This window comes from Dama dama, chromosome 5, assembly GCF_033118175.1.
Source record: "Dama dama isolate Ldn47 chromosome 5, ASM3311817v1, whole genome shotgun sequence".
In the NCBI taxonomy this organism is placed as follows: Eukaryota; Metazoa; Chordata; class Mammalia; order Artiodactyla; family Cervidae; genus Dama; species Dama dama.
The window spans coordinates 110,940,178-110,963,148 of record NC_083685.1 but is presented as its reverse complement, the minus strand read 5'-3'; the positions used below and the strand labels follow the sequence as shown (position 1 = coordinate 110,963,148).

The window sequence follows — 22,971 nt, the reverse complement described above, 5'->3', positions numbered from 1 at the left end:
ATATTATGATCAATTTGATTTTGTAGAAATCAAATGGAATTGGGATGTAATTATTTTAAATACTATTTTTAATTAGAGGATAATTACAATATTGCAATGGTTTCCACCATACATCAACATGAATCAGCTGTATGTATATATATGAAGGAGGAAACAGACAGAACAGGCTCCATCTTGAAAGCAGGACTCCATCTTGGGCTGGACTGTGGACCTTGAGCTATATGCTCAGTATCTATAGAGATGACATACCAGCTGAAAAACCAGACCCGCTGAATGGAAGAGCCCCAGGGTTTGTACCTAGACTCTCCGTCACTTAAAAGAATACCCTAATTATCTGTGTAACCAAATAGAATCATAAATTCTATTATGCTTATTGGGGTATGACCACAGGCCTACTGATAATCGCCTACTACTAACTACCTAGTCTTAACGCATATGAATCACAGGTTAACTTTGATTGTGTCTTTCTTTTCCTTTTTTCAGACTAGTTTCAGGGAATCTGGAGAGGTCGGTTTGGGCATGTACACTTAGGGTACATACAGTTTTCACAAAAACTGGTCGGGGTCCTTGGCTAAGAGGAGACACTACCTTGGGCCCGCTGGTATAATAAACTGCACTCCACTATCTGCATTGTCCTTCTGAGTGAGTTTGTTTCCTGGAACACGTGGCTACAACACATACATCCCTTCCTCCTAAACCACCTTCCCACCTCCTTCTCCATTCCACCCCTCTAAGTCATCACAGAGCACCAGCTTTGGGTTCTGCATCATACTACCAATCTCATCTGACTATCCACTTTATGGGCTTCTGTAGTGGCTCAGATGGTAAAGAATCTGCCTGCAATGCAAGAGACCTGGGTTCAAACCCTGGGTAGGAAGATTCCCCTGAAAAGGGAATGACTCCAATGTTCTTGCCTGGAGAATCCCATGAACAGAAGAGCCTGGCAGGCTACAGTTCATGGGGTCTCAAAGAGTCAGACATGGCCGAGTGACTAACATACACACATACACATATACACACGTTCATTTCATATATGGTAACGTATATGTTTCGATGCTACTTTCTCGAGTCATGCCACGCTCTCCCTCCTGCACTGTGACTATACATCTGTTCATTATGTCTGTATCTCCTTTGCTGCCCTGCAAATAGGATCATCAGTACCATCTTTCTAGATTCTATACATACACATTAATTTGCAATATTTGTCTTTCTCTTTCTTTTTTTTTTTTTTTTTTTTATTATTATTATTTTTTTCCAGTGGGTTTTGTCATACATTGATATGAATCAGCCATGGATTTACATGTATTCCCCATCCTGATCCCCGCTCCCACCTCCCTCTCCACCCGATCCCTCTGGGTCTTCCCAGTGCACCAGGCCGGAGCACTTGTCTCATGCATCCCACCTGGGCTGGTGATCTGTTTCACCATAGATAGTATACATGCTGTTCTTTTGAAATATCCCACCCTCACATTCTCCCACAGAGTTCAAAAGTCTGTTCTGTATTTCTGTGTCTCTTTTTCTGTTTTGCATATAGGGTTGTCGTTACCATCTTTCTAGATTCCATATATATGTGTTAGTATGCTGTAATGTTCTTTATCTTTCTGGCTTACTTCACTCTGTATAAGGGGCTCCAGCTTCATCCATCTCATTAGAACTGATTCAAATGAATTCTTTTTAATGGCTGAATAATATTCCATGGTGTATATGTACCACAGCTTCCTTATCCATTCATCTGCTGATGGGCATCTAGGTTGCTTCCATGTCCTGGCTATTATAAACAGTGCTGCGATGAACATTGGGGTGCACGTGTCTCTTTCAGATCTGGTTTCCTCAGTGTGTATGCCCAGAAATGCTATTGCTGGGTCATATGGCAGTTCTATTTCCAGTTTTTTAAGGAATCTCCACACTGTTTTCCATAGCGGCTGTACTAGTTTGCATTCCCACCAACAGTGTAAGAGGGTTCCCTTTTCTCCACACCCTCTCCAGCATTTATTGCTTGTAGACTTTTGGATAGCAGCCATCCTGACTGGCGTGTAATGGTACCTCATTGTGGTTTTGATTTGCATTTCTCTAATAATGAGTGATGTTGAGCATCTTTTCATGTGTTTGTTAGCCACCTGTATGTCTTCTTTGGAGAAATGTCTGTTTAGTTCTTTGGCCCATTTTTTGATTGGGTCATTTATTTTTCTGGAATTGAGCTGCAGGAGTTGCTTGTATATTTTTGAGATTAATCCTTTGTCTGTTTCTTCATTTGCTATTATTTTCTCCCAATCTGAGGGCTGTCTTTTCACCTTACTTATAGTTTCCTTTGTAGTGCAAAAGCTTTTAAGTTTCATTAGGTCCCATTTGTTTAGTTTTAGGAATATATCTACCTAAAGAAACAAAAGACCTATACATAGAAAACTATAAAACACTGATGAAAGAAATCAAAGAGGACACAAACAGATGGAGAAACATACCGTGTTCATGGATTGGAAGAATCAATATTGTCAAAATGGCTATTCTACCCAAAGCAATCTATAGATTCAATGCAATCCCTATCAAGCTACCAACGGTATTTTTCACAGAACTAGACCAAAGAATTTCACAATTTGTATGGAAATACAAAAAACCTCAAATAGCCAAAGTAATCTTGAGAAAGAAGAATGGAACTGTAGGAATCAACCTGCCTGACTTCAGACTCTACTACAAAGCCACAGTCATCAAGACAGTATGGTACTGGCACAAAGACAGAAATATAGATCAATGGAACAGAATAGAAAGCCCAGAGATAAATCCACGAACCTATGAACACCTTATCTTTGACAAAGGAGGCAAGGATATACAATGGAAAAAAGACAACCTCTTCAACAAGTGGTGCTGGGAAAACTGGTCAACCACTTGTAAAAGAATGAAACTAGAACACTTTCTAACACCATACACAAAAATAAACTCAAAATGGATTAAAGATCTAAATGTAAGACCAGAAACTATAAAACTCCTAGAGGAGAACATAGGCAAAACACTCTCTGACATAAATCACAGCAAGATCCTCTATGACCCACCTCCCAGAATATTGGAAATAAAAGCAAAACTAAACAAGCATGTACTTTTGACTCACTTTACCCATTTTGCCCACCCTCCACCACCCCACTCCAACTCTGGCTACCATTAATGTGTCCTCTCCATCTATGAGCTCAGGTTTTTGTTTTTTGGGGTTCTTTTTCATTCCAAATATAAGTGAGATTATATAGTATTTGTCTTTCTCTGTCTGACTTGTTTCACTTAGCAGAAAGTCTTCCAGGTACATTTATATTGTCACAAATGGGAAAACAGCTTATATTTTACTGCTGAACTGTATTCCATTGCATAATACATAACATGTTTTCTTCATTCATCCATTGATGGACACTTTGCTTGTTTCCATATCTTGCCTATCGTAAATAATGCTGCAATGAACATGTGGGTTCTTATATTGTTCCCAGTTAGTGTTTTATTTTCTTCAGATAAATACCCAGAAGTGGAATTGCTGGATTGGAGGGTAGTTCTTCTTTTAATTTTTGAGGAACAGGCATAATCTTTCTCATAGTGGCTGCACCAATTTATGCTCCCACAAACAGCCCATAAATGTTCTTATTTTCTCCACATTCTCACCAAGACTTGATGTAGCTCGTCTTTCTGATTACAGTCATGTAAAACCATGAGGTAATAAATCATCATAGTTTTGAGTTGCATTTCCCTGATGTTTAGTAATGTTGAGCACCTTTTTAGTAACTGTTGGCCATCTGTATGTCTTATAAGAAAAAAAATGTCTATTCTGAACGTCTGCCCATTTTTTCAATCAGATTGTTTTTGTTTTTTTTTTGCTATTGGGTAAAGTGAGTTCTTTATATATTTTAATATCGATCCTTATCATGTATATGATTTGCAAGTATTTCCCCCAATCAGTAGGCTGCCTTTTCATTTTGTTCGCTGTTCACTTCACTGTGTGGAAGCTTTTTTCTTTTTGCCATGCCGTGTGGCTTTTGGAATCTTAACTCCTGGACCAGGGATTAAACCCAGGCCCCCGGCTGTGAATGCATAGAGTCACACTCAGTAGACCACCAGGGAATTCTCGTTTTTTGGTTTGATGTAGTCCCACTTTACTTTTTACCTTTGTTTTTAGTGTCTTTTTAAATTTTTTTTAAAGCACCAAGACCAATGTTAAAGTCTATGTTTCCTCCAGAAATTTTATGGTTTCAGATTCATCTTTAATCCATTTTGAGTTTTATTTTCTTTTGCCAGTGTTGGTCTTCATTGCTGTGTGCAGATTTTCTCTAGTTGTGGTAAGTGAGAGCTACTCTCTAGTTGAGGTGTGCAGGCTTCTCACTGTGGTGGCATCTTTTTGCAGAGCACAGACTCAAGAGTGCGGGGGCTTCAGGAAATGTGGCAGGTGAGCATATTTGCTCTGAGGCATGTGAAATAGTCCCAGACCAGGGATCAAACCCATGTCCCCTGCAGTGGCAGGTGGATTCTTGACCACTAGACCACCAGGGAAGTCCATTTTGAGTTAATTTTTGTGTATGGTGTAAGATAATAGTTCAGTTTTATTCTTTTGCAAGTGGCTGTCAGTTTTTTCAACACCATGTATTGAAAAGATTGTCTTTTCACCATTGTATATTCCTGGTTTCTTTGCTATAAATTAATTGGCTGTAGAATGTATGGATTTATGTCTGGGCTCTCTATTTTGTTCCATTATGTATGTGTGTTTTTATGCCAAACCATACAGTGTTATTTACTATAGTTTTGTAACACACTTTGCCATCAGTGAGCATTATGTCTCCAGCTTTGTTCTTTATCAATATTGCTTTGGTTATCTGAAGTTTTCTATGCTTCCATACACATATTATAATTTTTTTTCTTATTTTGGTGAAAATGCCATTGGATTTTTAATAGGGATTGCAGTGAATCTGTAAATTACTTTAGGTAGTAAGGGTATTTCAACAATATTAATTATTCTAACCCCTGAGCAAAAAATTTCTTTGTATTTTCTTCAATTTCTTTCACCAGTGTATTATTATAGTTTACAGTGTTTTCACTGTAGTTTGCAATGTTCTTTCATTTCTGATTTTATTAAATTTGAGTCTTCTCTTTTTCTTAGTGAGCCTAGATAAAGTTTTTAGTTTGCTTACCTTTTTTTAAATAAAAACAGCTTTTAGTTTTGTTGATCTTTTCTCTTGTTTCCCCCTCCCCACCTTTTAGTCTCTGTTTCATTTATTTCCACTATAATCTTTATTTCCTTGCTTCTACTCACTTTGGACTTCCTTTGTTCTTCTTTATCTAGTTCCTTGAGTATTAACTTAGGTAGTTTATTTGAAATTTTTTTGTTTCTCAATCATTCATTGCTATTAGCTTCTCTTTTAGAACTTCTGTTTCTGCCCCCCATAAATTCTGGTATGCTGTAATTCCATTATCATTTGTCTCAAGGTATTTTAAAATTTCTCTTTTGATTTCTTCTTTGATTCGTTGGTTGTTCAGTTGCATTTTATTTAATCTCCACATCGTGAATTTTCCAGTTTTCTTTCTAATGTTGGATACTACTATGGTTTCCAAGTATACTTTATATAATTTCAATCTTTTAAAACTTATTATGAGTTTGTTTAGTGAGCCAACATATGATCTATCCTGAAGAATGTAAAATGTGTGTTTGAGAAGAATATGTATTATGTTGCTCTTGAAAGCAATATTCTATATATGTCTGTAAGATGGATTTATATATGATGTCATTTAAGGCCAATAGTCCCCTGTTTATTTTTTGGTCTGGATGATCTATCCAGTGGTGAAATTAATGTCCTCAAGTGGAATATTAATGTCCTCAACTATTAACCATATACCTGTCTGCTTCTTCATTAAGTCTGTAAATATTTGCATTATATTAATATATTTAGGTTATCCAATAGCATAAACATTTTGATCACAAAATTCCATAAGCAATTCTATAGTGTTTTCCAACAAAAGTGCAAATATATAAAAATTATGTAAGTAAATATATATTTATATGTAATATTTATTTATATATTTATCAAAAGACATACAGAAATGTTTTTAGTTAAACTAGTTTAACATCTTTACTTTTTCAATAGTCTCAAACTGCAAACTATAGATATATGATATATCATATCCATATTCCATATTTTTGGATGGAAAGCATTTTATAGCTGAAATTTAGAATGCAGGGAGAATTTTTTTTTGGTCCTTAGGTGTTATCCAGCCACTCATGCATTCATCTTCATCAAATATTTGTAAGCATCCAGTGTGAGAAAGAATATCATCTAAAGAAATGTTCTTTGACCCGAGAATGTGATGACCGAGTAGAAAGAATTAAGTAACTTCCTGCAAAATATATTATGCACCAAAGAAGTCTCTGAACTGATTCTTGCATACTCAGAAATCTGCTCTGATTCACATACCCCTCTCTTTGAGGCATAATAATTTTACCTATTCCATAAACTAATATGCCAATTTATTAACCACAATTGGGCTTCCCTGGTGGCTCAACTGGTAAAGAACCCACCTGCCAATGCAGGAGACACAAGAGACATGGGTTCAATCCCTGGGTCAGGAAGATCCCATGGAGAAGAAAATGGCAATTTACTCCAGTGTTCTTGCCTGGAAAATGCCGTGGGCAGAGGAGCTAGAAGGCTATAGTCCATGGGGTTGCAGAGACTTGGACACAACTGAGCACACATGCATGCACACACACATTAATCATAATTAAAACTATAATAACTATAGTTTTGACAGTCTATTAGATCGGTCATTTCTCTGTGCAGGAATATCTAAAAGGAAAGTCAAATAGTAACTAGAAGTTTATTTTGTGAGAGCAAAGAATCAAAATAAGTATTAGGAACAACAAAATGTTGAGTAGTATCCCACGCACTCATGTCAAACACGTGGTCTTTCCCAAGGGACTGGAAAACTCAGGAGCAGGGCCCCTCGAGCCTGTGCACTGCCAAACCTTGTATGCGTGCCTTTCCTGACTCTGAACTTCCATGGCCAACTATCCCATCCCCATTTAAGAAACACACATTCATTTTCCAAATCCTCTTCAAGCTTGAAGAAATTCTGCTAGTCTTTTTTTTTTAATTAATTAATTAATTAATTAATTTATTTTTATTAGTTGGAGGCTAATTACTTCACAACATTTCAGTGGGTTTTGTCATACATTGATATGAATCAGCCATGGATTTACACGTATTCCCCATCCCGATCCCCACTCCCACCTCCCTCTCCACCCGATTCCTCTGGGTCTTCCCAGTGCACCAGGCCCGAGCACTTGTCTCATGCATCCCACCTGGGCTGGTGATCTGTTTCACCATAGATAGTATACATGCTGTTCTTTTGAAATACCCCACCCTCACATTCTCCCAAAGAGTTCAAAAGTCTGTTCTGTATTTCTGTGTCTCCTTTTCTGTTATCCAAAAGTCTACAAGCAATAAATGCTGGAGAGGGTGAAACATGCTAGTCTTGATATCACATTTTCTCTCTAAAGTGTCTTTGTATAAACTGGTTCTAGTCCTATTTATGTCTGTAAATTCAACTTTAGAGGGGAAATCCTGTCAACTGCAGTTGATATGACTATGTGTGCAAAAAAAATTTTTTTAAAGCCCATCTATTGATAAATGTTTAGAAATAATTAGGAAGTTTGTTTATAATATCAACACACATAAATTAATTACTTTTATATATGTCAGAAATATTGAGAAATTAAAATGTTAAGTTGTACCCTATAGTAGCATAAACTATCAAGTAATTAGAAAGAAATATAATAAAAATGGGAAAGACCTCTACAGAGAACAGTATAAACACTTTGACCAAGCAGTTCTACTTGTAGATATTTATCCAACAGAAATGTTTATATATGTGCAGCAAAGGACCTGTTCATAACAACATTACTTTTATTATCCCCAAACTGCAACCAATCCACATATATATCAATAGTAAATAAATAAAATGTATCATATTCAATCACTGAAAGATTATACAGCAAGGAGAATGAATGAACTACCTGAAAATGACAGGGATGAATGTGACAATCATAATATAAAGGGAAAGTGACCAATTCTGTAGTATTGAGAGTTATATTTGAAAGGGATGGGGTTAAGTTCTATTTCTTAACCTGATAATAGTGACATGTGTTCACTTTGAGATAGTTTATCAAGTTGGAGATTTTCTCACATGAGAAATGGAAAAAATAATTTGTGGGGGATTGTATGAGCTCAGAATGAATAATACATATCAAATGCACATGTGTATAAATCCTTACGTCATGAATACTGTTGTTTAGTAGCTAAGTCATGTCTGACCCTTTTGAGACTCCATGAACTATAACCCTCCAGGCTCCTCTGTACATGGGATTTCCCAGGCAAAACTACTGGAGTAAGTTGCTGTTTCTTTCTCCAGATGCTGTATAATAACAAAAAACACAGTATGGGATGAATAGTGGCACAAGATTTATTTAGAAATCCAGGTAAAATTCCCTGCACCTAGAGAGACAACTCAAAGTGATTATGAAAAGAAGAAAGTAAGATGCAAAAATAATTGCTATCTTGAAAAGATAGCAATTATGAAGACTATTATGAAGATAAATATTATAAACTAAAGAAAAAGTCTTGAGGATTTTTTCCCTAAAATACATGTACCAAGAAGGTGAAGATCTAGATTTCAAAGTCAAAGCCAAGATGCTCCATTATAATGATGCAGGAAGCTGGCACATGACCCACACAGATAGGAAGGGGAGAATCAGGGTGAAGTCCTCTACATTCCATCAGACTGGTTCAGAAGCTTTTATATAGGTAGATGAATAACAAAAAAAAATTGGTAATAGACTGCTGGCTTTCAGCATCATTTGGAAGTGAATTTGTCCTAGGAACAGCAAGGTTGATTTGTGAGATGGTGGTTCTTTGGTGAGGTTTTCAGCAGCAGGAAGGCTGGCAGCAGGTGGACACACAACTGGGGTGGGAGCAAGGCTGGCAGTAGCTGGATCTGCTGCAGGTTTGTCCACAACTGCTGGACCCACAGCACGTGGGCTGACAGCAGGTGGTCACACAAGTAGGCTGGCAGCAGGTGGTCCTGCAGCAGGTGGTCTGACAGCAGACAGGGCGGCTGCAAGGCTGGCAGCAGCTGGATCCACAGCTCTGGTCTTGGCACCCAGGCAGGCAGCAGCATGTGGGGTGGTAGCAGGTTCTATGGCAGTACACGGGTGCACAGGAAGCTGGCTGGTAGCAAAACTGACAGCACCTGGACCCACTGCAGGTTTGTCCACAGCAGCTGGATCCACAGCAGGTGGGCTGGCAGCAGGTGGTCACACAAGTAGGCTTGAGGCAGGTGGTCCTGCAGCAGGTGGTCTGACAGCAGGCAGGGCGACAGCAAGGCTGGCAGCAGCTGGACCCACTGCAGGTGGGCTGACAGCAGGTGGTCACACAGGTGGGTTTGCAGCATGTGGTCCTACAGCAGGTGTTTTCACTAGTCTGATAGCAAGTTGGGGGGCAGCAAGGCCGGCAGCAGCTGGGCTCACAGCAGGTAGGCTGACAGCAGGTGGTCACACAAGTAGGTTTGCAGCAGATGGTCCTGCAACAGGTGGTTTGAGAGCAAGTTGGGGGGCAGCGGGACTGACAGCAGCTGGGCTCACAGCAGGTGGGCTGGCAGCAGGTGGGCTGGCAGCAGGTGGGCCGGCAGCAGGTGGTCCTGCAGCAGGTGGGCCGGCAGCAGGTAGGTTGACAGCAAGGGGAGCAGCAGGAATGGGTCATGGTGTCAGGTGTGGAGGGGTGGCTTCTGAGCAGAGACAAATTTCTCAGAATCTGAATACCTCTTCTCTACTAGACCTTTTATACTCTGGTTCCCAAATTTAGGACCAATGAACAGAATTTTCCTTGTTTTTATTTATAACAGTTTTCATGATCCATGGGAAATTGCCTAAGGAGGAAGTGTTCCCTGAGTATTATGAATCTTCTGAAAACAGGATTATTTTCCTAGTTAATATTAAACCATAGGAACTTATTTCCAGAAACGGGAGAAACCATCAACATCCATACACTTATTTAAGTATGAATCATCATTTCTCAAGACAGAATTCATCCTTTTGTCACCTATCAGTTCAAGATAATTTGTAGAAGATTTCAGAGCCATTGTCCCCACCTACATTTTTCTCTTGGAGCTACTTATTTTGGGATTCACCCCTCAAGATAGGTGAAACAAAAGTGATGGATTCAGCTCATATTTTAACACATTCTGAATTAAAGTTACTTTTTAACAAGTCTTTCATCTATGCCACACAAAATTCAATGATAGATAAATCTATGAGTAGGAAGCTTTTCCACTTGGTATCTCATTTCCAAAAAACAAGGGACTGAACTCACTATATTAAACATTATCTTTCCATGCTCAACTTCAGATCTGCTGACAGACCTGATAACAAACTTGCTTTGGGGATGCTATCTTTATTATTTCCTTATTCCCTTTATTTCATGGCAAAAGGAAGAGTCTCAAAGCAGTTAATTTGACAACTAAAATATTTTTCTTTCAATTGCAGTTTAAAAGAAAGGCTATGGAGGACAGCAAAGTGGGTAAAGATGGGCAAATGTATGGCGAAGGAAACCATACCTTTGATGATGATCATTTGGTAGTGTATACAGAAATCTAAATAGAATATGGTACAAGCAAAACTCAATGTTATAAGCCAATAAAAATATACAAATGTCAATAAATTATTAACATGCAGGAACAAAAGGGACACCAATGACTCATTGGAGCAAAGCATAATATTTTGGATACTTAGCAATTTCCATATTTGTAACATTTTGAAAGAAAGAGCATATTTATTTCACTGATTAACACTGTGGCCCCTGATACTTCATTTGCTCTGACTTAACTGCAGATATGGATTTCTGATGCCTCTGCTGCTGGGCTTCCTGACCTTGGTGGCGAAGTTGTATAAACCCCCTGTTAGTAGATCCAGTAAATGGGTAATAGCATTACCAGTTCATCCGATCTAATAATCTGCTGCTGTTCATTGAGTCAGAATGGAATCGTAGCAGAAGTGGGATGGGTTGAATATCATCTTTCCCTTCTGTGCCTCTGTCCTGAGAATGCTCTTAGAGGGTGGGAATCAACATGGATTCACTTGAATAAAGGAGAACTCCAAGTTTACTAGCTTGAAACTTGAACTAGAAGTAATTTGTAATAGGGCTGAGTAATTGGGATGTTGGGATGTTGGTTTGGAAAAGTGACCACCTCTATTTTGAACAACCTGAAGTCATGTGCCTTAAATCCAGTTATATTGCTTAGCTTCTTCATAAGTTATGAGTGTGTTATATGCTGATTTTGCCACCAGCCACTTTGCTATAGTGTATTGAGGTCTGAGTTTTGGTGCATTAGTTTATTCATGTTTGGATTTAAGTATTGTCCAAATAGCAAGAATTGTGATTGTGTGTCTGTTTTGGGTACAAGAAGTTAAATGTCTTTAAGACTAAAGAATGATAATGTTCAGAGTATCAAATAACACATTTTGGAAAGTATAAGAGGGAGTAGATGAGATGAAGATGAAATAAGAAAAGAAAGGCAAATGCTCCTTTTTAGGGATAAATGATTAAATAAAGGTATGTAAGCATACTCTTTAAATACCAAAGCTAACCAGATGCCGCATCAGAATGTCTGATAATCTCCCTTTAAACATGATAAACAGCAGCTAGAAAATAATCTTGGACATGATGATGACATCTCCTCATCAGGGTATACAAAAGGATTTGGGAGAAGACTTCCATTTGAGAACCTCACTCTCCTGGAAACCCAGAACCTGCACCCTCTAACACCATGGTCAGCTCCTGTTGTGGCTCCATCTACTCTGACCAGGGCTGTGGCCAAGGTCTCTGCCAGGAGAACTGCTGCCAGCCCAGCTGCTGCCAGACTGCCTGCTGTCACCCCAGCTGTCCTGCATCCAGCTGCTGAGTCTCTAGTTGTTGCTACCCCCTGTGGCTACAGTTCCAGTTGCTGTGTCCCCAGCTGTGGAGTGTCCAGTTGCTGCTGCCCAGTCTGCTGCCAGACTACCTGGTGTCTCCCAGCATTACAGATTTTCTTGTTGTTGAACTTCATTCCTCACCCCAGCCCTGAGTCAACCACCAGTATTCCAGTGTATTCATCTTTTTTTTTTTTTTCCATTTCTTTTGTCCACAGCATCTGGACTGGCTCTGATCTGTCACTGTGTTTGTCCATCCCATCGATCATGCCACCAAGAAACTGTTTTAAAAGAAGCGGTTTAAACTGAGTACCACGGAGACTCTCCAGGTTCTGTGCCTGTTACCTTGACATTCAGGCAGACGATCAATTGTCTACTCTAGTTCATGGGGCAGGCTGCTTATCTCATGACTGCTGTGCATGACCTGGCCTTTGCAGTGAGTTCTGTGTGATAGAACAACTACATATCCATAAACACTTGGTATCAGAAATATTTTTGGCCCTTTATTTTGTGTTGATTATGAACTGGAGATAAACTTGTATTTCTGTCATGTGAACAAAGAAAACTGATTTTACATATCAATCAAATCCTGTATCAGAGAAAATGCTAAATAATGACTTTCCCCTCCTTGCCTGCAAGATTGTCCTCCTTGCCTGCAAGTTTATTGAGAGAAAACAAGAGCTTCCTTCTTACTACAGTTGAATTATGGACCACCCTGCAATGTCTTTTGGGGAAGCACTAAGTCAAATGTGACCCAATTCCCATCCCAATGTAACTCACAATGAAATCTTGGATTCAATAGGAAGACACATGTCAGGCAGAGTGTATTGGTGATATTGGTGAGAAAGAGAAATCATTCTGTTGGAGACAGGTAATGTATAAAGATGGATTCTTAGAAATAAAATGTGTCATGTATGAAAGTTTAAGGAATAGTGTACAGTTTACAACCACATAAGACAAAGTGAAGGAGTGAATCAGAAGAAAGCAGAGTGTTTATATTCTTATAATGTAATTATTACTTTAAAACTACTCCCTCAAAACACATTATAATCATTCTAAGTAGGAGCGATATTTCCTAGCTGTCTTCCTGCCTTCAGACAGAACACCAACCATCTCCAAACAAACAAATGACTGTAGAACTGTGGCCCAATTAGATCAAAATCTCTAACACCTGTTCTTGTCTTCACTTTGTGACTTCTTACTGATATATGAATTTATGTCTATATAAATTGTAACTTTCTTGCTATCATAAATGCTTTCAAGCTATGTTGAAACTAAGTGCAAAAAAACTATTATACCTAGTGAAAATTTATGAAACCACAATTATAGCAGAGACTTTAACACCTTATTTTAGAATGGTCATTTGAAGGAGAAAAATAAATAAGGAAATAGAGAATGTGAGTAGAACCATTACCAATTTAGATGTAATTGATATTTATATGCTCTCTCTCAGGTGACTCAGTGGCAAAGTATCTGCCTGCTGAAACAGGAGCCACAGGAGATGTAGGTTCAATCCCTGGGTCCAAAAGATCCCCTGGAGAAGGAAATATTCTTGCAGTATTCTTGCCTGAGAAATACTGCAGTATTCTTGCCTGAGAAATGACATGGACAGAGAAGCCTGCCAGGCTATAGTCCATGGGATCAAAGGAGTTAGACATGACTGAGCATGCATGCCTGGCAAATTTTCATAATTTTCATATATATATATTTATCTATATATCTCCAGCATGTTCACAAACATATAGACTACAAACAAAACTCTTTTGGCAGAATAATACAAACTTCTCTCTCTTACCCAAATGCAATGAAATTAGACTTAAATAACTGAAAAACAACACAACCAAACATGATCATATAGCTTTGCTTTCTTTTTTACCTTCTTCCCTCCTTGCTGAAATTTTGTCTAAAAACAAGGTGTGTCTATATGGAATAGGGATGGTCTGTTTTGCTGTAAAAGTGTACTTCATTTTCCTTATTAAAATAATGTAAAAATTATAGAAAAGTTGCAAGAATAGCTCAATAAGTGTTCTTTGCGACAAAATGATGCTCTGTAACATGGACCCTGGTGTGTATTTTCTACATCAGAGACATTCTGCTCCATGGTCACAATACAGTTCAATTTCAGACTTTCATTCTTACCAACAATGCTGCAAAGACCATTTTGAGTTTATATCCTGGAGCTCCTGCTTATGTGTATCTGTTGAATATGTTTCTATAAGTGAAATTGCTCAATCAAATCTTATAGTTACTGCTGAATTACTTTATAAAGAATTTACTCCAGCTTAGACACCTAAGATATGAAAATATCTGTTTCCTTTTAAGCTCTCTAACTTATTAGAGTTTAAAAAATTAGATACTTTATATTTGTCATTTCAAACTATTCGCTGTTGTTATTCCCAGAGCCTAGAGCAGGACCTGGGACATAATAAGTGTTCAATATTTGGTTTACAAATGGATAAATTGTTCAATCAAAAATTTCAAAATTATAAATGAGATTGAAAATCTTTTAAAACCTTAAAAGGCATTCATATTTCTTTTTCAGTGAAATGACTGTTAATATCCTTCCCTCAACTTTCTATTTGCTTGTTAGCCTTTTTTTTCTTACTATGCATGCATTAAGAAAATTAGGTCTTTTGGGTTATATTGGTTAACCCATTTGTTATTTACTTCAGCTTGCTCTTTTGTAGTCTTTTGGTTTTGTTTAAAGCTTTAAAATGACTAATAAGACATTAAGATTTTTCTGCTCTAAAATTTTTAAATCTTTTCCTTTATTGTTAGTAAGTTTTCTGTCTTAGAATAGCCTCTCCACTTTTTAAAGAAAAATGCCTCCAAGTACTCCAGTATGTTCACAGTTTATTTTTCTCAAACTGTTTTTAGAGAACAAGCCCCACTTGAGGGCTGGTATGAGACACAGCTTTAAGGATGATGCAGAGTGTTGACATTTAAATGATGTATTATATGACAACAAATTAGATGAAGAAGCTGAGGAGTCTTTGAAATCAGATGATACATATAAGAAAGAAGATGAAATGTGAGTCAAGAGGAAAGACTAGATTGGATGAACCACAACACAGAGAAAGGAAAAATGCATTCTACTCAACAAATAACTAACTTGATAATTGCCTATCTATTAAGGTAAACAATAACAAGGAAATAGCCCTTAACATAGTGACTGCAGTCACTCAGGTAGGTATAAAAGGGGACATGTTGCAATAACACTTCCAAACTCAAGAATCTCACTCTCTAACCCACCTAGAACCTCCACCCTCTGACACCATGGTCAGCTCCTGTTGTGGCTCCGTCTGCTCTGACCAGAGCTGTGGCCGAAGTCTCTGCCAGGAGACCTGCTGCCAGCCCAGCTGCTGCCAGACCACCTGCAGCAGGACCACCTACTGCCGCCCCAGCTGCGGCGTGTCCAGCTGCTGCCGCCCCAGCTGCGGCGTGTCCAGCTGCTGCCGCCCCGTCTGCTGCCAGACCACCTGCCGCCCCAGCTGCGGCGTGTCCAGCTGCTGCCGCCCCGTCTGCTGCCAGACCACCTGCCGCCCCAGCTGCGGCGTGTCCAGCTGCTGCCGCCCCAGCTGCGGTGTGTCCAGCTGCTGCCGCCCCGTCTGCTGCCAGACCACCTGCCGCCCCAGCTGCGGCGTGTCCAGCTGCTGCCGCCCCGTCTGCTGCCAGACCACCTGCCGCCCCAGCTGCGGCGTGTCCAGCTGCTGCCGCCCCAGCTGCGGCGTGTCCAGCTGCTGCCGCCCCGTCTGCTGCCAGACCACCTGCCGCCCCAGCTGCGGCGTGTCCAGCTGCTGCCGCCCCGTCTGCTGCCAGACCACCTGCTGCCGCACAACTTGCTGTCGCCCCAGCTGTGGTGGATCCTTTTGCTGAAATCAACCATGAACCAGTCACTATCACATTAGTGTGGACATATCATTCATTTTAAATTTTCCTAGTTTTAAATGACCACCAGCTTTAGTACCCTGTGGTACCACTAAGCCACAAGCAAAAGGGCCCCCATTCTGCATTCAGGACCATTCTTGTTCCCCACAGATCTCTTCCCTGCATCTAACCTCATGTGCATGACGCACTTGAACTAAACCTCCAAATATCTGACTATTATACTTGCCTTGACCTTCTTAATCATGTTAACTATTTCTAAATAACAGTATCTTGATATAATAAATCGGTGTATTCTTCTTTAGTTATTTCTGAGAGTTGGTTTTCTATTTATTTTCCAGCGTTCTTTTTCTCAAGATGAATAAAAGTGTGGGTTTCTATGGCCAGGAAAGAAAATTTGTTTTTCAAATATCGCCTAATGCCTGTATTATATAATAGAAAGGACTTTATGTATTTTTCAGAACAAGATAAGCCATCCTACCTAACAAGCAATAATTTTCGTACCCAGTCAGTAAAATGATCCATCCCTGGGCATGCTCTTGCACTGCTGGGCTCTGGAGATCTTTCCAACATGTGTGAAGCATGGTTGCTTCCTATCAGGAGCTCACAATCCAATACTGGAGTTAAGAGGACCCATCCAGGTAGGTAGAATAGGTTGGGTAATATTCATGAGAAGGGGGAATTTCTGTCTGTATGTGTACATGCTAAGCTGCTTCAGGTGTATCTGACTATGTGAGACCCCATGGGTTGCAACCCACCAGGCTCCTCTGTCCATGGGATTCTCCAGGCAAGAATTCTGGAGGGTGTTGTCATTTCCTTCTCCAGGGGATCTTCTCAATCTCCCAGCGTTATTATCAAATTTCTAAGGTAATTATTAAGTACACCAATGTTAGAGAATCTCTGTTAAAACTCTAGCTCTCCAAAATCACTTACCACTCCTTAAACCTGTCTCTGCCTTTGTACATGTCAGCATTTCTGGCTCAAGTTCACTCTCAAACTGTCTCCTTCTTGTTATTCAAGGTCCATGTCTACCATCACTTTTGTGCATCAGTTTTAGACAGTTAGTTACTTCTCCTACCATATGGAGGTCCATAACACTTGATTTTCTATATAGAATTATTCTTTGTGCTGTAACTATTTGTTTGTTTATCTCTTTCCCTACACACACTGAGTTTCTCAAAGGCAAGGATTCTATGAGTTATTCAACAGACATGTATATAGAGCCAGCTCTTGGCCATGCTGTGAACAAAGCATGGGGATTATAATAAAGACCTATTAGTATCTTCATAGCAAGCTCTGGAAAAGTGATAATAAAGCAATGTGAAACACATGAGGAGCATGCTCCTTGAATATTAGAAGAGGACTAGGGAACAGTGATTTGGGTGGAGAGTATCTTGAAGGGTTTATTGGAGGAGATAATGACAACTAAGTCTTAAAGAAGAAATAGGATGGTGGTTCATGCATAATGCCTAGAACAGAATAGGAGGCTCTCAACCACTGTTTGTTGAATAGATGAGTGACAATCTACAGCAATATGGGACTCCAGGTTTATAATTCTATCAAATCCAAAAGAGACCTTTCAAGGGGTACATTTATACCCAAGATCTTGCAAACATGGGCCTGATGTTGTAATTCCAACTATGAGTCACTTGGGGCTTTTTTAGACCTCAACCTAATCCTTACATGACCCTGTGTACATTCTGAACACTGAAAACTGTGGGGTCAGGGACTCACTCTCACTCTCAGGAAAGTAATTCCTTGCTAAGGGTATTATACATTCCTGGGAGTGTTATAGGTCAGTGCAATAATCCATCACTTGACTGATGTAGTACCTGAATCATTAAGAAAGGATTAGGACAATGTCCTGAGTGTCTCCGACATTCTTTAAGTCTCTTCCTTTGATATTCACGCAATAAAATCTAGTTAATTTGGGCACATCCCACTTTGGATATGTGCAGCTTATTTTTCCTGACCTGCATTTCTATAAAATTTGGCTTCTTCCATAAAATGATTGTTTGTAAGGTAAATTAAATATAATTACAGAAGATATATTTAACTCAATGTGGACCTACTTAGCACTAATTAGGAATGAATCATATCATTCTCTATCTAAGCCTTGACTTATCACTTAGAAGCTTTCTTTAGCTATGATTCTCAATTATGCTTTAAATGTACTGGAAAGGAGGTAAAAGATATATATTTTTAAAGTTCTAGCTAATCAAATTTGACAAGTTTGCCTTTTTGAAAAATTGAAGCATAGTTGACTTACAATATTATATTAGTTTCAATGTACAGCATAGTGTTTTGATATTTCTGTAACTATACATTATGCAAAGTTACAACATTATTGACTATATTATCAGTGCTATATATTGCATCTCAGTGACATTTATTTTATAACTCATAGTTTGTACCTCTTAATTTCCTTCACCTATTTTGCTCTCCCCAAACCTCCTTTCTTTCTGGCAACCACTCATTTGTTTTCTGTGTCTATGAGTCTGTTTCTATTTTGTTACATTTGTTTGCTTTGTTTTTCAGATTCCACATATATGTGAAAACATACAGTATTTGTCTTTCTCTGTCTGGCTTATTTCACTTAGATAATACTCTCTATGTCCATTCATGCTATTGCATGTGGTAAGATTTCCTCATTTTTTATAGTTGAGTAATATTCCACTTATACATTCTTCATCCATTTACATGTCAATGGACACATAAATTATTTCCCATATTATGACTACTGGAAATAATGCTGCAATGAACACTTAAGTGTATGTATCTCTTTGAGTTAGTGTTTTCCTTTTCTTGAGGGCAAATACCAGGAGTGGAATTCCTAAATTGTATGGTAGTCCTATTTTTAATTTTTTGAGGAAACTCCATACTGTTTTCCTTAATGTAAATGTTACCAATTTACAGTGTACCAACTGTGCACAACAGTTACCTTTTCTGTATATCTTTGCCAAGAATTATTATTTTGTGTCTTTTTAATGATAGCCATTCTGACAGGTATCAGGTGAATCTCAGTGTGGTTTTGATTGCATTAGTGATATTGAATATGTTTTCATGTGCCCACAGACCATATATGTATGTGTGTGTGTGTGTGTATATATATATGTATATATATATATAGTGGAAAAATGCCTATTTAGGACCTCTGTCTATTCTAAAATTATATTTTCTTGTTCTTTTGATATTGAACTATATGAGTTCTTTGGCTTCCCTGGTGGTTCAGACAATAAAGAATCTGTCTGCAGTATGGGAGACCCAGATTTGATCCCTGGACCAGAAAGATCCCTGGAAAAGGGAATGACAACCCACTCCAGCCTGGGAAAAACCATTAACAGAGAAGCCTGGTGGGCTACAATCCATGGGGTTGCAAAGAGTCGAACACAACTGAGTGGCTAACACTTTGACTTTCATTTGTATGAGTTCTTTACATAGTTTGGATGTTAATCCTTTATTGGCCCTATCATTTGTAAATATTTTCTTTCATTCACTAGGTTACCTTCTCATTTTGTTAAGGTTTCCTTCACTGTAAAAAGACTTTTTAGTTTGATGTCATCTCACTTTTAATTTTTTTTTTTTGCTTTTGTTTCCCTTGCTTAAAGAGAAAGATCCAAAAAAAAAAAAAAAAAAAAAATTTGCAAAGACCAAAGTCAAGGAGAGTACTGTCTCTATTTCTTCTAGGAGTTTTCTACTTTCTGGTCTTAAGTTTAAGTCTTTAATCTATTTTGAGTCTATTTTTGTATATGGTGTGGGAAAAAAATCTAGTTTTATGTTCTTCCATGTAGCCGTCCAGTTTTCCCATCACCAATTATTTAAGAGACTGTCTCTCCCCACTTTTCCTCATTGTAAATTTTTTCCCCTTTTGTCATAGTTTAATTGAGCATATATGTATGGATTTATTTGGGGGCTCTCTATTCTGTTCCATTTATGTACCTGTTTTTGTACCAGTATCATACTGATTTGATTACTATAGCTTTGTGGAATAGTTCAAAGTCATGGAGAGTGATAACTTCAGCTTTGTTCTTCTTTCTCAAGATTGCTTTGGCTATTCCAAGTTTTTGTGGTCCTATACAAATTTTAGGATTATATAATGAGGTTATATCCTGATAAGCCAATTGTAATTTGAAATATCATAAGTTAAAAATGCATTTAATACACTTAACCTAATGAAGATGATAGCACAGTGGTAAAGAGTCTGCCTGCCAATGCAGGAGACACAGGAGATGTGGGTTTGATCCTTGGGTTGGGAAGATCTCCTGGAGTAGGAAGTGGCAGTCCACTCCACTTGCTTGGAAAATTCCATGGATAGAGGAGACTGGCCGGCTACAATCCATGGGATCATAAAGAGTCAGACACAACTGAGTGACTGAGCACACACTCAAACTGACTGTCACAGCTTATACCTTAAATATACTCGGAACACTTACTCTTGCCTACAGTAGGGCAAAATCATTTGACACAAAACCTATTTTAAGATAACATGCTAGTTTCATTCTTTTACAAGTGGTTGACCAGTTATCCCAGCACCACTTGTTAAAGAGGTTGTCTTTTTTCCATTGTATATCCTTGCCTCCTTTGTCAAAGATAAGGTGTCCATAGGTCCGTGGATTTATCTCTGGGCTTTCTATTCTGTTCCATTGATCTATATTTCTGTCTTTATGCCAGTACCATACTGTCTTGATGACTGTGGCTTTGTAGTAGAGTCTGAAGTCAGGCAGGTTGATTCCTCCAGTTCCATTCTTCTTTCTCAAGATTACTTTGGCTATTCGAGGTTTTTTGTATTTCCATACAAATTGTGAAATTCTTTGGTCTAGTTCTGTGAAGAATACCGTTGGTAACTTGATAGGGATAGCATTGAATCTATAGATTGCTTTGGGTAGAATAGCCATTTTGACAATATTGATTCTCCCAATCCATGAACACGGTATGTTTCTCCATCTGTTTGTGTCCTTTTTGATTTCTTTCATCAGTGTTTTATAGTTTTCTATGTATAGGTCTTTTGTTTCTTTAGGTAGATATACTCCTAAGTATTTTATTATTATTCTGAATGAAACTAGAACACTTTCTAACACCATACACAAAAATAAACTCAAAATGGATTAAAGATCTAAATGTAAGACCAGAAACTATAAAACTCCTAGAGGAGAACATAGGCAAAACACTCTCCAACATAAATCACAGCAAGATCCTCTATGACACACCTCCCAGAATATTGGAAATAAAAGCAAAAATAAACAAATGGGACCTAATGAAACTTAAAAGCTTTTGCACTACAAAGGAAACTATAAGTAAGCTGAAAAGACAGCCCTCAGATTGGGAGAAAATAATAGCAAATGAAGAAACAGACAAAGGATTAATCTCAAAAATATACAAGCAACTCCTGCAGCTCAATTCCAGAAAAATAAATGACCCAATCAAAAAATGGGCCAAAGAACTAAACAGACATTTCTCCAAAGAAGACATACAGATGGCTAACAAACACATGAAAAGATGCTCAACATCACTCATTATTAGAGAAATGCAAATCAAAACCACAATGAGGTACCATTACACGCCAGTCAGGATGGCTGCTATCCAAAAGTCTACAAGCAATAAATGCTGGAGAGGGTGTGGAGAAAAGGGAACCCTCTTACACTGTTGGTGGGAATGCAAACTAGTACAGCCGCTATGGAAAACAGTGTGGAGATTTCTTAAAAAACTGGAAATAGAACTGCCATATGACCCAGCAATCCCACTTCTGGGCATACACACTGAGGAAACCAGATCTGAAAGAGACACGTGCACCCCAATGTTCATCACAGCACTGTTTATAATAGCCAGGACATGGAAGCAACCTAGATGCCCATCAGCAGATGAATGGATAAGGAAGCTGTGGTACATATACACCATGGAATATTACTCAGCCATTAAAAAGAATTCATTTGAACCAGTCCTAATGAGATGGATGAAACTGGAGCCCCTTATACAGAGTGAAGTAAGTCAGAAAGATAAAGAACATTACAGCATACTAACACATATATATGGAATTTAGAAAGATGGTAATGATAACCCTATATGCAAAACAGAAAAAGAGACACAGAAATACAGAACAGACTTTTGAACTCTGTGGGAGAATGTGAGGGTGGGATATTTCAAAAGAACAACATGTATACTATCTATGGTGAAACAGACCACCAGCCCAGGTGGGATGCATGAGACAAGTGCTCGGACCTGGTGCACTGGGAAGACCCAGAGGAATCGGGTGGAGAGGGAGGTGGGAGGGGGGATCGGGATGGGGGAATACGTGTAAATCTATGGCTGATTCATATCAATGTATGACAAAAAAATAATAATAATAATAATAAAAAAATGATGGCCGTTCAAAAAAAGAAAAAAAGATAACATGCTGAATATCTCATATAATTTATTTAATATTGTACTGAAATGAAAAACAGAATGAGGATGGGTACAACATGAGCACAGAGTGGTTGTAGGTGTATTGGTTGTTTGCCCTTGTGACTAGGAGCTTGGCCCATTGCTGCTGCCTGGAGTATCATACAGTATATCACTAACTTGAGAAAAGATCAAATTTTAATTCAAATAAAATTTCTACTGAATGAGTATCACTTATGCACCATTGTAGAGTCAAAAAATCTTAAGTTGAACCACTGTAAGACAGGGACCATTTGTAGTGCCATTTACTGATATGAAGACTGAGAGAAAAATAAACCTGGAGGAAGAAATGGACCAAGAGTTCTGTTTTGACCATGTCAAATTGGAGATTAATATTATCCACCCAAATGAAACTATTAACTAGGGAGTCTTCAGCTCAGTGGAAAAGTCAGGGATTGAGTTAAAAATGTGGTGTTCACCACATTAACAAATTAAAAAGATAAAAACCATATGATTATCTCAATAGATGCAGAAAAAACCTTTGACAAAATCCAACATCCATTTATGATAAAAACTCTCCAGAAAGCAGGCATAGAAGGAACATACGTCAACATAGTAAAAGCTATATATGACAAACCCACAGCAAACATTATCCTCAATGGTGAAAAATTGAAAGCATTTCCCTTAAAGTCAGGAACAAGACAAGGGTGTCCACTCTCACCACTAGTATTCAACAT

At 38.4% G+C, this 22,971-nt stretch overlaps 2 protein-coding genes across 3 annotated transcripts; one reads left to right on the top strand and one right to left on the bottom strand.

Moving 5' to 3' along the window:
* Nucleotides 1–8,933: 8,933 nt before the first annotated feature.
* Nucleotides 8,934–9,767, bottom strand: LOC133056079 (keratin-associated protein 9-2). Its single transcript, XM_061141183.1, has 2 exons — nucleotides 9,259–9,767; nucleotides 8,934–9,141 (listed from the first exon to the last, which is right to left on the bottom strand). The coding sequence occupies exons 1-2, from the start codon at nucleotides 9,765–9,767 to the stop codon at nucleotides 8,934–8,936; spliced, it is 717 nt and encodes a 238-aa protein (XP_060997166.1).
* Nucleotides 9,768–15,247: 5,480 nt separating this feature from the next.
* Nucleotides 15,248–15,847, top strand: LOC133057459 (keratin-associated protein 4-1-like). Of its 2 annotated transcripts, none has more exons than XM_061143988.1 (2): nucleotides 15,248–15,433; nucleotides 15,590–15,847. In XM_061143988.1, the coding sequence occupies exons 1-2, from the start codon at nucleotides 15,248–15,250 to the stop codon at nucleotides 15,845–15,847; spliced, it is 444 nt and encodes a 147-aa protein (XP_060999971.1). The 2 variants fall into 2 exon arrangements, with proteins under 2 accessions (XP_060999971.1, XP_060999970.1); XM_061143987.1 differs by having other exon boundaries at nucleotides 15,248–15,471; nucleotides 15,565–15,847.
* Nucleotides 15,848–22,971: the final 7,124 nt, after the last annotated feature.

Bases quoted from the DNA above. Each gene is read 5' to 3' on its own strand.
- LOC133056079 (XM_061141183.1), bottom strand. From the start codon at position 9,767: ATGACCCATTCCTGCTGCTCCCCTTGCTGTCAACCTACCTGCTGCCGG. The intron at 9,142-9,258 runs GTGCTGTCAGTT...CTGTGGATCCAG, and splicing joins CAAACCTGCAGTGGGTCCAG to CTGCTGCCAGCCTTGCAGCC.
- LOC133057459 (XM_061143987.1), top strand. From the start codon at position 15,248: ATGGTCAGCTCCTGTTGTGGCTCCGTCTGCTCTGACCAGAGCTGTGGC. The intron at 15,472-15,564 runs GTCCAGCTGCTG...CGGTGTGTCCAG, and splicing joins TGCCGCCCCAGCTGCGGCGT to CTGCTGCCGCCCCGTCTGCT.